Source organism: Phacochoerus africanus, chromosome 1 (assembly GCF_016906955.1).
Source record: "Phacochoerus africanus isolate WHEZ1 chromosome 1, ROS_Pafr_v1, whole genome shotgun sequence".
Classification (NCBI taxonomy): Eukaryota; Metazoa; Chordata; class Mammalia; order Artiodactyla; family Suidae; genus Phacochoerus; species Phacochoerus africanus.
The window spans coordinates 11,179,806-11,196,548 of record NC_062544.1 but is presented as its reverse complement, the minus strand read 5'-3'; the positions used below and the strand labels follow the sequence as shown (position 1 = coordinate 11,196,548).

The 16,743-nt window shown below is 50.1% G+C and overlaps 1 protein-coding gene across 3 annotated transcripts in view; it reads right to left on the bottom strand.

The window, feature by feature from the left end:
• The window catches only part of GALNT10 (polypeptide N-acetylgalactosaminyltransferase 10), a 234,020-nt gene that overhangs the window by 9,620 nt on the left and 207,657 nt on the right, over window positions 1–16,743 (bottom strand). For all 3 annotated transcript variants that reach the window (XM_047772930.1, XM_047773009.1, XM_047772839.1), the window contains exons 8-9: window positions 7,228–7,335; window positions 1,685–1,906 (exon numbers count right to left, since the gene is read on the bottom strand). In XM_047772930.1, coding sequence (XP_047628886.1) covers window positions 1,685–1,906; window positions 7,228–7,335 — 330 coding nt within the window. The remainder of the gene's footprint in view (window positions 1–1,684; window positions 1,907–7,227; window positions 7,336–16,743) is intronic.

Sequence of the window (16,743 nt, the reverse complement as noted above, 5' to 3'; positions counted from 1 at the left end):
ATCAAACCCGTGTCTTCATAGATACTAGTTGGGTTTGTTACTGCTGAGCCACAACGGGAACTCCATCTTAAACTTTTCAATAATTTCATCTTTGGACCAGTAGATGAAGTAGATGAAGTCTGAGTGAGCAGAGGGGGCAGAGGCTCTACAAGCATCAGCCGTTCCCCTCCACCGAGTCCCACAGAATGTCTCCTAAGTCTCCACAAGCACAGAGCCTGGGGTCCCACGGGGGCAGGAGTTCAGCGAGACTCAAAGCAAGTATAGACTGAGGGTGTCAGAGTTATGACTAAATGTTGGGGTGCGGGGGGCAGGCGCTGGCCTGTCCCAGAGGCTGCTCCCCCCCGCACTGCAGCAGGAATTGGCTTCAGCTGGTGGTTCAAGCCACCGGGCGCTATCATGGTCCTTCTTTCTTGTATTACTTCCCTAGATGAGCCAAGCACTTCAGCAGCAGAAGACAGCACAGAGGGAAAGGGAAGGAAGGAGCAACCCAAGTTCCTTTTCTTTCAGCTCCTCCACACCCATCAGCAAGCCCAAGGTAGAGACTATTGGCAGGATGTGAAATAAAAACAGCTGAGTTAGTTTTGTGCAGTGTTTCCACTGTTCTGGTAAGAAATACATATGCATGGACAAGGTCTGAAACAGGCTGTCCAATTTCACCAACTGTGCATCTGATTTAAATGCTCTCTTAACCTTTGTACCTGGTGCTGCAGAATATAAAGATGAATGATAAAATTCATGCTAATAATTTAAACTTTTAGGAACCCTCCTGCACTGTTGGTGGGAATATAAGCTGGTACAGCCACTATGGAGAACAGTTTGGAGATACCTTAGAAATCTATACATAGAACTACCACATGACCCCACAATCCCACTCTTTGGCATATATCCAGACAAAAGTTTCCTTGAAAAAGACACATGCACCTGCATGTTCACTGCAGCACTATTCACAATAGCCAAGACATGGAAACAACCCAAATGTCCATCGACAGATGATTGGATTAGGAAGATGTGGTATATATACACAATGAAATACTACTCAGCCATCAAAAAGAACAAAATAATGCCATTTACAGCAACAAGGATGGAACTAGAGACTCTCATACTGAGTAAAGTCAGAAAGACAAAGACAAATACCATATGATATCACTTATAACTGGAATCTAATATCCAGCACAAATGAACATTTCCACAGAAAAGAAAATCATGGACTTGGAGAATAGACTTGTGGCTGCCCAGGGGGATAGGGAGGGAGTGGGAGAGATCGGAGCGTGGGGTTATCGGATGCAAACTATTGCTCTTTGAATGGATTTACAATGAGATCCTGCTGTGTAGCACTGAGAACTATGTCTAGATACTTATACTGCAACAGAGCAAAGGAAGGAAAAAAAACGTATACATGTAAGTGTACCTTGGTCCCCATGCTGTACAGTGGTAAAAACAAATAAAATTAAAAAATTTAAAAAAATTAAACTTTTGATTTGTCTCTAAACATTAAATAGCAAACGAATGAACAACAGCAAACACCACAACAAGGCTAAGACAGATCACAGAAAGAAAGGAAAAAGTTTTATATTTTATACCTCTACCTGCACTTCTTTCCTGGAGCCTTGGACCAGGGCTCCGCGCGCGCACGCATTTGGCATCGGGCCCCCGTCATCGGGCTGGCCCTGCCCTCCAAACTCACCTCGCCCCAGGCTGCGGCGGAGGGCTCCACCGGCGGGTAGAATTTGGGCAGGTCCCAGGCGATCTTGGTCATAAACCACTTGAAACTCTTGCAATTAAGGGAGCTACGGAGCTTCTTCTGGGCGGCTACGTCACCAGCGGAGAGGTGGCGGTACTCGGGCCGGCGCTGGTAGATGTGTTCCGCGTACTCGTCCATCCACACCTCCGCTACTCGCTTCAGGTTCTGAAAGCACCAGGCAGGTACGAGGGTCAGGCACTCTGACGGGCCGAGGAAGGCAGAAGGTGCAAAGGGTCCCGGAGGTTGAGGACAACCTTTTTTATTTTACGTTGCATCAAAGACCCTAGCCCCACTGTGCTTAATTTAAGCCTTCTACATTTATTATTTATGCATCTTTTAAGGACTCGACAACTTACATCTGAATAATATACACTGCTGTGGGTTTTCTTGATCATCTGGCATCCCCTCTTTTTTTTAGAAATCACCTCCCTCCGATTTTCCTTTAGGGACCAACCCCTGCCTCATCTTTATCTCACAGGTCTGGGGGAAAGGCATCTGACCCAGCCTGGCTAACAGGAATAGACAGCCCGGGATGCAGGGTTTGGTCAGCAGTGAGCATGTGACCTAAGCCAAGCCAATCAGAATAAAGAGGCATTAGTGGTCTTGGAATTTTTATTTCCGTAACTAGGGGAAAGAACGGCTGGATAAGGTGCCAAGCGGAGCTGCTGGGCCTCACGGAGAGCCTATCCAAGGTTGATGTCAAGCCAGAAAGAAGCAGAGCTGAAGGTTAGAGCCAGGAACGCGTTTCTTCTTTCAGTTTCCGCATCCAGCCATGTCTGAAGCCAGAACTCACTCCCTCGGGGCTGTCCATTTACATGAGTCAGCAAATTACCTTTCTGCTTAACCCAATTTGAGCTGGGTTTTGTCCTATTCAACTAAGAGTGCTGCCCAAGTTGCCTGGTAAAAACGAATTATATTTTGCTACGGGAAGGTAGAATTCCCTCAGCAGCTGGAATTTTTAACAAACCTTTGACGTGTGAAGGTTGCTGCTTTTATTATGAAGCACAAAGACAGTCAATAAAAAATGACAACCACATTATTGGCAAGTAGATGCAGCAGCAGGTGAGGAAACATCTTGTTTGTGAGTAGACTTGGGAAGAGAGGGAAAATTCTTCTGTGTAACCGTGATGAAAATTCCCCGCTCCGTTTACAGCATAGATCCCACCTGCTGAGAACCTCTTACTTGGAAGAGCACAACCTCAGGTTCAGGTGAGATCCTCTGCTCCCAAACATCTCCTCTAACCACCCCCCCCCATTTAATTTTCTAGGCTTTATCATATTTTTTTCCTTACTGCAACCCAAAATTCCTCCTGGAGGGTAAAATCGAGTTAGCCCTTGAGGCTGTTATCAGTTACTCACACCTCAGTGTAAATGACTGCTCTAGAGGTAGAAGGTAAGGCTGCGGTTGACAAACATTTTCCATAAAGGGCCAGGCAGTAAATATTTTAGATGTTGCAGACCATGTGGTCTCAGCTCTGATGTAGCTACAAAGCAGTCCTAGACACTACGTAAGTGAGTGGGTGTGGCTGTGTTCCAGTCAAACTTTATGGACGCCAAAATGTGATTTTCTGTCCCAAAATATCACTCTTCTTTTGAGTTTCTTCCCCCCTCAGCTATTTAAAAATGTAAAAACCATTCTTAGTTCATGCACCCCACCAACACAGTTTGTGGACTCCTGAGGAAGGAGGCCCACAGGAGGGAGGCCCTGGTACCAAAGCTAGAACCCTCTCACTCCTCACTTCTGCTGCCTCTGAGCTTGGGACTAGGAAGCTGTGAGATCTCCTTGACGTTGCTGAGGAGGTCAACAGTGGGTAAGAAACCAGTGCAGGAACAGTGCTATCCCTGCCAGGCCCCTGCATGGCAGAGGCCGGATTTAATTTACAACTGTGCCCAGAGGAAGCTGAAGGCCTAAATGGGCTGGCACATCTCAACACTCTCCTTTTCCCAGTCTGCCACTCAGGTCCTCTGGCTCACTGTCTGATTTGTTCAAGCCCGAGGGACCAGGAAGGACCAACCATTATGGTTTCCTCACCAGCCACAGGCAAGGATGGCCCGATGGCCAAGGAAAAGTGCTGAAATTCACCAGGTTTATTTGTAAAGGATTAAATCAAATGATATTCTAACTGATATTTAAATGACTATTTTAATGACTATTGCATTTCCAGGCCTGGGTTAATAAGCCATTTCTCCTAGATTTTGCACTTTTGTATGGTTATTGGACCAGTGTAAAGACTTTACACTTCTATTACCTCTCTCCTTGCTAAAGTCGTGGAGAGGACTCTGGGATTTTAGTGGGCTGTGTGTTCCTCTTATCCCTACTCCTAACACCTTCCTAGTTCTGGGTCTCAGTCCTGCCTGAGCCCCGCCCCCTTTCTTGTGCTCAGATCACAGAGATTTGCCCAGAATCTTGAAGAAAGTCTCCAAACAAAAATCAACTCTTGTTTTGCCAAGTTTGAGTGGCTTTCTCTTGCTGCCTTTCCAAAGACCCTTTTCCAGAGGCCAGATGAAAAGTATTTTAGCAGAGTTCCCGTCGTGGCGCAGTGGTTAACGAATCCGACTAGGAACCATGAGGTTGCGGGTTCGGTCCCTGCCCTTGCTCAGTGGGTTAACGATCCGGCGTTGCCGTGAGCTGTGGTGTAGGTTGCAGACGCGGCTCGGATCCCGCGTTGCTGTGGCTCTGGCGTAGGCCGGTGGCTACAGCTCCGATTCAACCCCTAGCCTGGGAACCTCCATATGCCGCGGGAGCGGCCCAAGAAATAGCAACAACAACAACAACAACAACAACAAAAAAGACAAAAGACAAAAAAAAAGTATTTTAGCAAATTTAGTGAACAAATTAAGATTGGCTGCTTGTTCTTGAGTGGGTAGGCTGGTGGCCAGCCCATCCCTCCTCAATTGCTACTCTATGCTGCCTGGCTGTTTGCCCTTCTGGCCCTCTCAGGGCTTTTAAAACAGCCCTCCTTGGAGTTCCCGCTGTGGTACAGTGGGTTAAGAACCCAGCTGCAGAGGCTTGGGTCACTGTGGAAGCACAGTTGAATCCCAGCCTGGCACAGTGGGTTAAAAGATCTGGCATTGCTGCACCTGGAGCACAGGCCACAGCTCTGGCTCGGATTCAGTCCCTGCCCCAGGAACTTCCATAAGCCATGGATGTGGCCATTAACCCTCCCCCCCAAAAAAAACCCCACTGTCCTTAAATCTATCATTACAATGTTTTAGGAGATAATGCTTTATAAGGATCTGGTTGGTCAAACACTGAGTAAACAGGTAAAATATGATCTGCAACTAAGTGAAGGTAGATCCTGTCATAAAAAGTTAGGAGAGGAGTTCCCGTTGTGGCTCAGCGGAAATGAATCTGACTAGGAACTGTGAGGTTGCGGGTTTGATCCCTGACCTCAATCAGCATTTTAAGGATCCGGCGTTGCCGTGAGCTGTGGTGTAGGTCACAGATGCAGCTTGGATCCAGCATTGCTATGCCTCTTGCGTAGGCCGGCGGCCTCAGTTCTGATCCATCCCCTAGCCTGGGAACCTCCGTATGCCATGGGTGCGGCCCTAAAAAGACAATAAAATAAAGTCAATAAGAGACTGATTCAGCACTGACAGGTGAAAAAGTTAAAATGTTAAAACATGGAATTCAGATAAAATGTTCAAAGCAACTTCCCAGTCTTGTGATACCAATGTTGACACTAATGTTGCCAATAACAATAGCCGTCGCTATTTAAGGGACAATCACTCTGTGCCAGGCACCAAACAGAAATGGGTTTGAATTCTGGCTCTAGTTACTTTGCATCTCTACATTTCACTGTCTTCATCTCTAAAATGGGGATTAAAAACAAGTGAGACTTAAGTTATCTAAGTATGTAAGACGCTTTGCATAATGCCTGGCTCACGGGAAGTTTTTATGGGTTACTGCAGTTCGCTATTAACCATTGTACTCAGCTATGAATCAACAGACAGGAGGTGGTGGTGTGTCTTTACAGGAGAGGTCTTACACGTGACAGCCCTGTCGAGGAAAAGGATGCTTTGGGAGTGGTCATGTTCAGGGTTCTGTGGTGTTTCAATGGTCCCACAGTCCCTAGTAGCTGAGAGAGTCACAGTCTTGGGCTTACGGAGCGACTCTGAGTAGTTTTTCCCCCTTGGCACTTTCCTCTGGGGCTGCCAACGGTATTTCAGATGAAACGTGATTCCTGCCTCTCCTGCTGAACCAGATCTCGCCTTTGGGACAGGGCTGTCCAAAGCGCAGATGGCTGGTGCGGCTGTCGTTGGAATCTTCGACCACTAGAGGGCACTGCCGGCCCTCTTTTCTCTAAACGCCAGTTCCCATAGCAGCCTGGGCCACCCCTGGAGCCGGACATCCCAACCGCAGGATGGAGCCCCGGGAGACGGCTGCCTCTCAGGGCCTCTTGGTCTTCCTTTTAAGTCTCAGGACAAGGGCTCGTCTGTGACTCAGGGGCTCCAATTCTGCACGTCCTCGATTGTCAGGTGATGAGGGAAGGGGAGGCAGCAGCACGAGCAGAAGAAAGCTGGGTGAATTGAAGCTACAGTGGCTCACAAGGGTGTCTCTGTAGGGAGAGGTCTCCACGGGGTGGGGTGGGGGGTCTCCATCACGCAGAACTTTCCAGGTCCCCGCAAACCTCGCTGTGGCTCTCTTCACCCTCTGGGGTCCCTCCGGCATCTTCACTGTTCTTTTGCAGTAACCTTGATTTTTTTTCAAGGTACCTAATATTTTTAAACTTATTATTAAGGTTTAGTGAAATATCACTAATACAAAACAAAAACCTCTGGCTAACACATCCATTTGTGATAGTGGCTAGTTTAATTTGAGAAATGATGGATACAAACCATTTTAAGGCAAAAAGCCAGTTTGACACAGAATTTTTGGCATGAAAGTGGAGAGAGGTGAGGAGACGAGAAAGATGCTAACATTTATTAACCACTGCTGTGCCAGCTTCTTTTCAGTACTGTCTTGGTTTTTCCCAAACACACCACGCCACCTGTCTTAAATTTCGCCTGACATATTTCTTTAAATCACCCCAGTCTAACTCTGCCCCTACTTTAGCTTTATCCTAAAAATGAATGTGAAATCATAAATTTGCGACACTAATCCACATTAATTGAAACACGTAAATAAAAATGTCCCTATACCTACCACCTCAAATCACTTCATCGGTCACACTATGGGAAACTGCATCATCTCCTTATTATTTATTTTTTATTATTATTGCCGGGAGCGGCAATGCTAAGAGTCTAAGAGTTGGAAAATAAGCTTTCTTGAACCAAAAGGGTAAACAGAGGCTTAGAGTAACCCTCCCAGGGTCCCAGAGCTAATGCTTAAGCAGGGCTTTCAGTAAGTTCTTGGAAATTGGAGTTCATCTGGAGAGTGGGGGATGGGAGCACACCTGGGGATCACTGGGCCTAGGGTGGGGGTGCCTCTGTTCTGCGGATGGTCGCAGGTCCACCTCTCTTCCCTAGGGAAGCCGCCAGCTTACCCGGGCCAGGCTGACTCCAGCGGGCACCTTGTAGGGCACGTACTTCCTGTAGATATGGCCCACCCTGGAGCAGGGAATGTCCTCCATGCGGCCTCCACACATCCACACCTGTGGGTGAGAAGCCAGAGATGTTATTTCTGCCTCCAATTCACCGCCTCCTCAAAGGCCAGCGTTCCTTCGGGCATTCACGGAAAGCATCCGCTTGGATGGTGTACTAAAGCCCCCATAAAGCCCCCACTTGCTGAACCAAAGATGTAGGAAAACACTGTAGTGACAAGAGCAGTAAAAAGAGATGAAGTGGAGTTCCTGTGGTGCCTCAGGGGAAACGAATCTGACTAGTACCCATGAGGACACAGGTTTGATCCCTGGCCTCGCTCAGTGGGTTAAGGATCGGGCGTTGCCATGCGCTGTGATGTAGGTTGCAGATGGCTCAGATCTGGCATGGCTGTGGCTAGGGCGTAGACCATCAGCCACAGCTGATTAGACCCCTAACCTGGGAACCTCCATATGCCTCGGGTGGGGCCCTAAAAATGAAAAAAAAAAAAAAAAAAAAAAGCTGACAGCATCCAGTGCTTATTTGCAGTCCATTGCTGTGCTGTGGGCTTCACACGCACAGCTGCATGGAGGCCTCGGCAGAAAAGCCACCAAGTAGGTAGAAACAGAGCTCCATCTAAGAGATGAAGAAACTTCTCTGAGGTCACATGGCTTGTACATAGGAGATCCAGAATTAAACCCAGTTTGAGCTGACTCGAGTCTGAGCTCTGGACACCTGGGAGAATTGCCAGGGGGTGTTGGGGCCTCAGTGGGAAAGACCGTGGGGATGGCTCTGTGGTGTTGCCTGCAGCTCCAAGAGGGGAGAAGGAGGCACTTAGGCTCTGTGCACTTGCTGACTCTGGCATTAGATTCTGGACTCTCCCCCTACCTAGATCTGCAAGCCTCTTGCTGGGTCCCTCTGAGCAGTCGCCTGCCTCCCTGCCCTGACTCCTCTGCAGGCTGGCTGGCTAAGCCAAGCACTGGGCACTGCTGCCCCAGGGCGGGAGCTGATGCTTCTCCTCGTGTCTCCCTCCACAGCCGCGTCACACAGATCTCCTGACTTGAAATGCAGGTCTGACACAGTTCAGGAGTTCTTATCAAGTGCAGTCAGCACCAAGGGGCCCAGTGCAAAGAGACCCCAGCTCCCTTGGCAGTCTTGGGTCCAGATCCTGACTCAGCCACTATCCAGCTTTGTGACTTGGCACCTAACTTCTCTGAGGCCCATCTGGGGCAGGCTTGGGATGAGATATTGCATGTAAGGTGCTTAAGCACAAGACCCAGCGCCTCGTCACGGCAGTCTTAGGGGATACAGTGATGCATGCATACATTTGACTAATGTTCATGGAGTGCCTGCTAAATGCCAAACACTGTGCTGGGCACCTACAGCGATGCGTCAGTTGGCTATGGGCTCTGCTCTCGTGGAGAGGAAGTGTGGTGGCCAGCCTGAAAGATGGTCCTTGCCTCCTGTTATTTGTGCCCTTAGGCAGTTCCCTCCCAAATGAGTCCCAGGAGGACCAGCCTGTGTGACCAACAGGATAATACAGAAATGGTGGCCATGAATGTGGCTCCCATCTTACTCCCTGGGGTCACTTGCTTGGGGGCAGCCAGCTGCCATGTTGTGAGGACACACAAACAGCCCCCTAGAAAGGGTCAGGAGGTGAGGAACTGGGGCCTCCTGCTAATAGTGCTAACGTGCCCACCACAGGAATGAGCCATCTCAGAACTGGATCCTCCAGCCTCAGTCAAGCCTTCAGATGACAGCAGCCCTGGCTGATGCCCTGACGACAACCTCAGGACAGATCCAGGCAGAACTATCCCAATAGGCTACTCCCACATCCCTGACCTACACAGACTTTGAGATGATAACTTTATGACTGCTTTAAGATTATTTTTTTCAGTGGCAGTAGAGGAGTTACATAAAGATCTGAGGTGGGAGAGATGAGCATGTGCAAAGGCCCTGGGGCAGGGAGCAGAGGGACGTCAGAGAAGTGAGCAGGGACGATCATAAGGGACAGCAATGCCAGACCTGAGTCCCTCTGTGAACTATACTACAGCTCACGGCAATGCTGGATCCTTAACCCACTGAGCAAGGCCAGGGATCAAACCCACATCCTCACGCATACTAGTCGGGTTCTTAACTCACTGAGCCACAACAGGAACTCTTCCACTGGTGTTTTAAAAACATGACTCTGTGGAGCGGAGGATGGCCTGGGGGGTACAGGGCCGGAGGGGGGAAGGCTCGGGGAAGAGGTATGAAGCAGTCGTGGCCTTGGGTGTGTGGGGCTGTGGCAACAGTGGGACGCAGCTGGATTTGGGACGTTTCTTATTAATCTTGATGCCATATTCCCTCATTTGTGGAGCGAGGAGGGGGAGTGGGAACATCTATAGCCCTGATTCTGTGCCAAAGAGCCCTTTCCAGCTTGAATTGCTTCCTGGGGCGGTGGGGATTCGGCTCCGAGTCTTAATTCAGGGGCTCTGGAAGGTTTGCTCGTCCGCCATGCACGCTTGTGGGTCCTCAGCCCCCCCACCGCCTCCCCTACCCCAGATGTGCACTATCCTGGGCTTCCCACGAGGGGATAGGCCTGCATGGGGCTGCAATTAATGGAAATGTTGCCTGGAGAAACGCAATTCTATTCTGATCTTGGGGGAGAAAAAAAAATCGAGTAAGTCAATAGAACAGAACATTGGTCTCCAGATAATGGGCTCCTGATGGTAGATTAATGTCAAGGCCAAGCCAAGAAGTTTATTTTCAAAGCAGGAGATATTGATCAGGCGCCAGCATCCGATAACAATAACTCTTCCTTTATACAAAGTGACTGATGTGGAAGCGGTGCTTTTGTCTGGCGGATATTGCCCAGGTTGCCGCTGGGCCGCCCCTGCCTTTTGGGAGGTGGAGTGTCCCCGAGCAGGTGGGGGACACCTTACCATGCTCTATTTTTGAATGTCTCCTGGGCGGCTGACCAGGCTGGTGTCCAGCTCTCTCAACTCCATATTAAACTCGCATTAGCTAACGAGGCTGTGTCTCTGGCTCTGCCTGGCAGGGAACCTGCCTTTATGCAGACGGATGGATGATCAATTTCCAAATCCTCCTGTGTGCCGTGACCTCAAGTTTCTTTGGCCCTGACCATGCTGGCCATCAGCCTAAACGTTCCCAAGGGACCAGGGTGACCTTGATCTACTGGGAAGTTTGAGGCATTCAGAATGCCCTCGGATTCCTGGGACGTCTGGAGCCCAGCAGGAGTCCTGGCTTTGGACGATGGGTTGACTCCATGGCTCCCCTGCCCTGGACATGATTCACTGATGGCCGAGGCAGAATGTGAGCTGCCTTCAGAGACATGCACACCTGTTCAGTGAGAGGTCTGAGAGGGGCTCAGTGTGTGGCATATTCAGCTCCTCAGAACTCCCTCTGGCTGCCCAGAACACATCATACACAGCAGGCACCAACCCCACAGTGTCTGCAGGTAATCTGGCAGGATCCCAAGACAGGAGGGGACTGTCTGTCCAGGGTTATGAGAGCTGGAGGCACTGAATCATGTCATGACTCGCTCTGAGCCGGGGAGCTGGTCCCAGACCTCAGGGTCAGCTCATGGCACAGGTCACCTCTCTGTGGACCTTCAGGCCCCCCACCTCCCTTCACAGCTGAGGCAGCAGCCACCTAAGCACACGGGTCATGAGCAGATGCTGCTGTCCATTCTTAACGCCACCCCTGCAGCCTTGTGACCCAGGGGTGATAGTTACTGCTACCTTGCAAGGCTGCCAAGATGGCATGAGACAACCTGTGAGGAGCACTTAGCCTGAAGCCCGGCCATAGCAAACCTGATGAGTGTTAGTCATTTCTATTTGCCAAAGGATAAGAAATACCACCACCTTGAAATGATATAGCTGCCCTTTTGCCCAACACCGTCGTGGTTTTTATCCTATGATCCAACTTCCCAACTGAAGGAAGTGAGGCTCAGAGAGATGATGCAGTTCTTCTAACTTGGTGGCAGAATCTACAAGTGACCAGGAGAATGACAGGCCAGGCAGGCGGGCCCAGTCATGGGACCTGGCTGCTCAGGGGTGTGCCCCTTTCCCCCAGGTAATATACCAGCATGAGAAGAGCCCAGCTGGTGGCAGAGAGAAGGGAGTTACAGAGCTGGTAGCAGCCAGAAGCACATTGGGCCAGGACCCCATCATATCTGGATGGAGACAAACACAGACCACGGAGACGATATCTTTGCAGCCTCTCTCTGCTGTCAGCTTTCTTCCCTTCCTCCCCCCTCCATGCCCTTTCCACGGGGGGGGGGGTGCGGAACGTCGGGGGGATGCACCTCTCCTACTCGGGGAGCCTTGTTCCATCATAAAGAGCTTCCCAACAGCCTGCCAGCTTGTTTCTTGGGGCCGTTTCCTCCTGTGGAACAGTCTTCTCTGGAAGCCCCTTGCCACTAGACAAGCACAAATCTAACTGCAAAAGCTTGCTCCCCATTCATTTTCACTGCTGCTTTGATTTACCTTATTAGCAAACTTCTTTTGTGTGATGACAGGCCTCATTACAGTGTCTATAAAAGACAATCACTTGCTCTCATCTCCTAAACTAAGGAGGAAAGAACGAGTGGTGATGAGCACCGCCAGGAGGACACCACCGGACCCGGGGAGAGAGCACGGCAGAGGGGCCCGTCTTGCTGAGGGGACCGTGAGCAAGCAGGGGCTGGGGCAAAACCTCCCTCTCCAGGAAACAGCTGCCCGGGAACCAGTCAGGAATGGGTGGGCACTCTCCTGGTGGAGAGGAGCCGCCAGCCAGCCCTGACTTTTGCTGCTGGCTGCTCGGCCGAGGAGCCCAGTGAAGTCCAGACCCTATTCAGTGGTGCTTGGGAGCTGTAGCATCAACATGCAATTAACAGAAAAACCATCACCCGCTATTCCGCCTCGCCTGTATTCTTAGGAAGAACACAGGGTAGCCATGGTGAGCTCGGCTCTGGCTCTTCCGTGAGCTTTGGGAATCTGAAAAAGCCTTGGTTTCCTCATCTGCAGAACAGGATGAATTATTTGTGCCTACCTCCCAGGGTTGTGATGAGGCTGGCAAGTCTGAAGCACAGAGGACTCTGAGAATCCGGATGCTGTGACCTGGACACACGGTGGTGGGCATCACATGTATATTTGCCCCACAGTTCCCAGAAAGGAAGGAATGCCTGGGCCCCTGTCTTCCAGAAGTTCAGATTATTTAGATATATTTGTTCTGAACAACAAGATACTGTTTCAGGATACCTGCCAGCCTCAGAGGACCCCACTCATGTTAGTTTTAGACGCTTACTGTGGTTACTGGGTAAGGCTGGTAAAAGAGGAGACAAAAAAATCCCAATTTTATTTTTGTTTAAAAAGTCGCTTAAACTTACTTCTGGTATATTATTATTTAATACAATATGGCTTTACGGACATGTGTATCTAAATTAATACATTAAATACCTGACTGTTTCAGCAATATCCTGAAGTGTTTATGGTCAACTTGGAAAAAAATGGGGGGTGGCTGCCTTACATTAGGGTTTCTTCCTGGATTAAATGAATTTAGTAAAGTTGCAGGATATGTTAGGTTTTAGCTCATATGTGAAACAAGCAATCTTACAACCACCCAGTGTGGGGGGGTAACCAGCATGCCTCTTCCACGTGAGGAAAGCAAGGCCTAATGAGAGCCAGTGCCTTGCGCAGGGCTCCTCAGCTTGCAGGTGGCAGAGCCGAGTGGAATCTGGGTTGGGGCCCCCAGATGTCGGCAGTTCTGCAATGACACTTTCCTGGTTTCATCTTTCTAAAGCCTGGTCCTGACCCTATCATGGTTTTCCACAAAGTCCTCCCGGCACTCGTACTGTCTGCAGAACAAAGGGTCATCTTGGGCTTACAGTCAAGGCTCCAGTCAGCCCAGACCCCCTCCACACCCCCTGGGTGCCCTGTGTGGGTGCTGCTGAGGGCCAGCCGCAGTGCACCTAGGCTTCTGCTCTGCTGGGCACATGTGCTTTTCCTTCCATAAAAAATGCAGCCCAGGACAAGCATTCATTCATTCACTCACATGTGGCCTGGTCGTGCCAGCCTTGCTCTAAAACCCTGTTGGAAGAGATGGAATAGAAGCTGACAGCCATGGGTGGATCCAATGATACAGAACCTCGAAAGTGGGGTGAAGGTGCTGGGGCCTTTGGGCCAACCTGCCAACCAACCTCCCCATTACTCTGTCTTTCCACCCCTGGGCCCAGGCACCCATCTGTACAAGACCTCACCTACCTCGGTTTTCCATCTCGAGTGCTCAGGATCACCCAGAGAGCTTGTGAACCAGACTGCTGGGCCCCACCCAGAGGATGTCTGACTCAGCTGGTCTGGGGTGGGGGTCTGAGAACGTGCATTTCTAACAAGTTCCCAGGTGATGCTGCTGGGCAGGGGACCATGCTGGGAGAGGAGAACCAGTTCATCCTGGATTAGTGACTAGATAATGGTGCCTGGCAGTTCACACTGTGTCTCTAGACAGTCCTGTGAGTATGGGGTTATTAGTGTCCTTTCAATGAAGAAATAAAGGTTCAGCAGAAAGGGCAAGTGAGCTGTCCAAGGCCGCACTGCAAGTTCATTCCAGAGCTGGGCCCGGAGCCAAGGTCTCTGGCCTCTGTCTTTTGAGCCTCAAAGCTCCTTCACTCCTGTCTTCCTGCAGTCGTAGCCTAAACACATGGACCACGATGCCAACATTAACAGCTACTGTAATTGATTATTTATAGTGTGCCAGGCGCTGAGCTAAGCTTTTAACACATTTTGATTAGCACCATGCTCATACTCACACTATGAAGTAGGGATCATTCTATTGCTGTTTTACAGATGCACAAGTCCAGAGAGGTTAAGTCACTTTCCCAAAGTTACACAGTGATTAGCTGATAAAGCTTGCACCTGAACCCAGGTGGTTTGATTCCAAAGCCAATGTATTCTACCCTATGCTGTTCTGCCCTTCCCCCCTCCTTTTTTTGCTTTTTAGGTCTGCACTTGAGGCCTATGGAGGTTCCCAGGCTATGGGTCAAATACGGAGCTATAGCTGCCGGCCTACGCCTCAGCCACAGCAACGCAGGATCTAAGCCACGTCTGTACCTTGCACCACAGCTCATGGCAATGCCGGATCCTTAACCCACTGAGCGAGGCCAGGGATCGAACCCGCATCCTCATGGATACTAGTCAGGTTTGTTAACCACTGAGCCATGACGGGAACTCTGAGTTCTGCCTTCTTTTTTAACACGAAGGTTCTGATCTAAACAGCTACCACTTACTGACTGCCTTCTTTTTGCCTGTCTCCAAGGCAAACACTTCATCCCATTCAGGTTTTACCACAAGCCTGTGAAGAAATTATTATCGCCGTTTTTAGTGATGAAGGACTGAGGCAGGAAGAGATGGATATGTGGCTGGCTAGTGAGCCACATACCACAGGCAACCCTTGGGCCTCGGAGTCGACTTCCCGGAGGAATGGTGGGAGGGGCAGGTGCCCACAGAGACACTCACAGAATTTCAAATGGCTGCTCAAAGTCAGGAGCAGAATGCCTCCCCTGTTCCTGGCAGACAGCTCTTGGAAAGTCTGGGTACATGTGGCTGGGAGGAAAATGCTGCATGCAGCAGAGCAAGTTCTCAGCATCCTCGGATAACCCAGCAAAGGAAGGAGCTAGCCCGGTTCCCGGCAACGAGCTGCAGCTGGTCTGAGTCAGAGGGGGCCGTGGAAGGGATGGGGAGAGGCGATCCCAGGCTGGCACTTGCAAGGGGGACCCAACAGCCCCGCTGGGTGGCAACTTAACCCCTCAGGGCTGGTCCTGACCTCTTGGGCCCTCCTGGAGCAGTGGCCTCTCTCTGCCCCCTTCTTCCACGTGCAACAAGATAAGCACTAGGCTTAGAGTTGGGACATCTGGGATTTAGCCCCGGCTCTGCAACCTTCCGGCTGCGGGACCCTGGCCCTGCCACCTAAGCACTCAGGCCTTGGGTCACAACATGACCCCTCATTAGTTTCTGGGGCATTGTCCTACCTTCTTTTCATACAGCCTATGAGTTTCAAGGAAGAGAAATTTGAGTTTTTTCTCTTTTTTTTTCAACCTGCTCAAGGCTGTCTGGGACTGCACTGTCCTTGGTATCGCGGTCAGTGTCAAACAAAACAAACCCACTCACCCCCAAAGCTCCTGCCTCTACTCAGATGTGCTGGGTTTCCCTCTGGGATCAAGGCTATCCCTCGTCCCCTCGTGTGACTTCCTGTCACTTCCTTGCTCATGCGCGCCTGCCACATGGCTCCATCTCTCTCTCTGAGGGGGTCAGGCTGCTGCTTCTGCCTCCTGGAGTAGACCCCATAGTTAGGGGGCTCTGTCCCCCACCCCCCAGGGGACACCTCACCATGACTCCCCTTTCTGTACGCCCTCACTTATGGGGACTCTCATTCCTGAAAATGCAACTGGCCCAAACAAAGCATTGGGGGTGTATGTGGGAGGGGCTGGCTGGGAGGCCTGAAAAAATGAGTTTCTCCTTATTCTTAAAGAAAATCTTAATTTTTCTCCTGACTGGAGACGTTCTAGATATTGATGATGAATGCATTCTATGTTACAGAAACACATCAGTAGAAAGAGCCACAATGTCATCCTCCCACCCCCGATGCCCCAAAGGATGAGACGGTTTCATGGCACCATGGGTCAGAGGACATCAGGGCAAAGCTCAGTCTGAAGTCAGAAAGCAAGGCTGAAATCCCTATTCCAACGATGTGACATTGGGAAGTGATCTGACCCAAGCCTCAGATTGCTCATCTGTAAAATGGGGGGCAAAGGCACCCACACGTTACTGCACTCGAATGCTCAGTAAATGACAGCTGGTAGGGGATGGGATTAAGATGGCAGAATAGAAGGATTGGAGCTCAACTTCTCTCCTAAAAACAACAAAATTCACAACTAAATGCTGAGTAATCTTCAACCAAATCAACCAGAAAGTTTCAAAAAGATATCCTACTCCAGAAGACAAAGAGGAGGCCACATGAAGAGGTAAGAGGGGTGATTATGTGATATAAGCAACCCCATACCTCCTGGGTGGGAAGCCCCACAGACTGGAAACTAACTGGTTCATAGAAACTCATCTACAGGAGTGAGAGTTCTGAGCCTCACATCAAATCCCCACACCTGGGGATCTGGCACTGGGAGAAAGAGCCCCTGGAGCATCTGGCATTGAAGGCCAGGGGGCTTGCACACAGGAGCTCCACGGGACTGGGGGAAACAGAGACCCCATTCTTAAAAGGTGCACACAGACTTTTATGTGCACTGGGTCCCGGGGCAAAGCAAAGTCTTCATTGGAATCTGGGTCAAACCTGACTGCAGTTCTTGGAGGACATCCTGGAAAAACAGGGGTGAATGTGGCTTGTTGTGGGGGAAGGACATTGGAAGCAAAGCTCTTGGGAATATTCATCAGCATGCCTTTCTCTGGAGGTGGCCATTTTGGGAAAATCTGGCCCCACCCTTCAATCAGCACTAA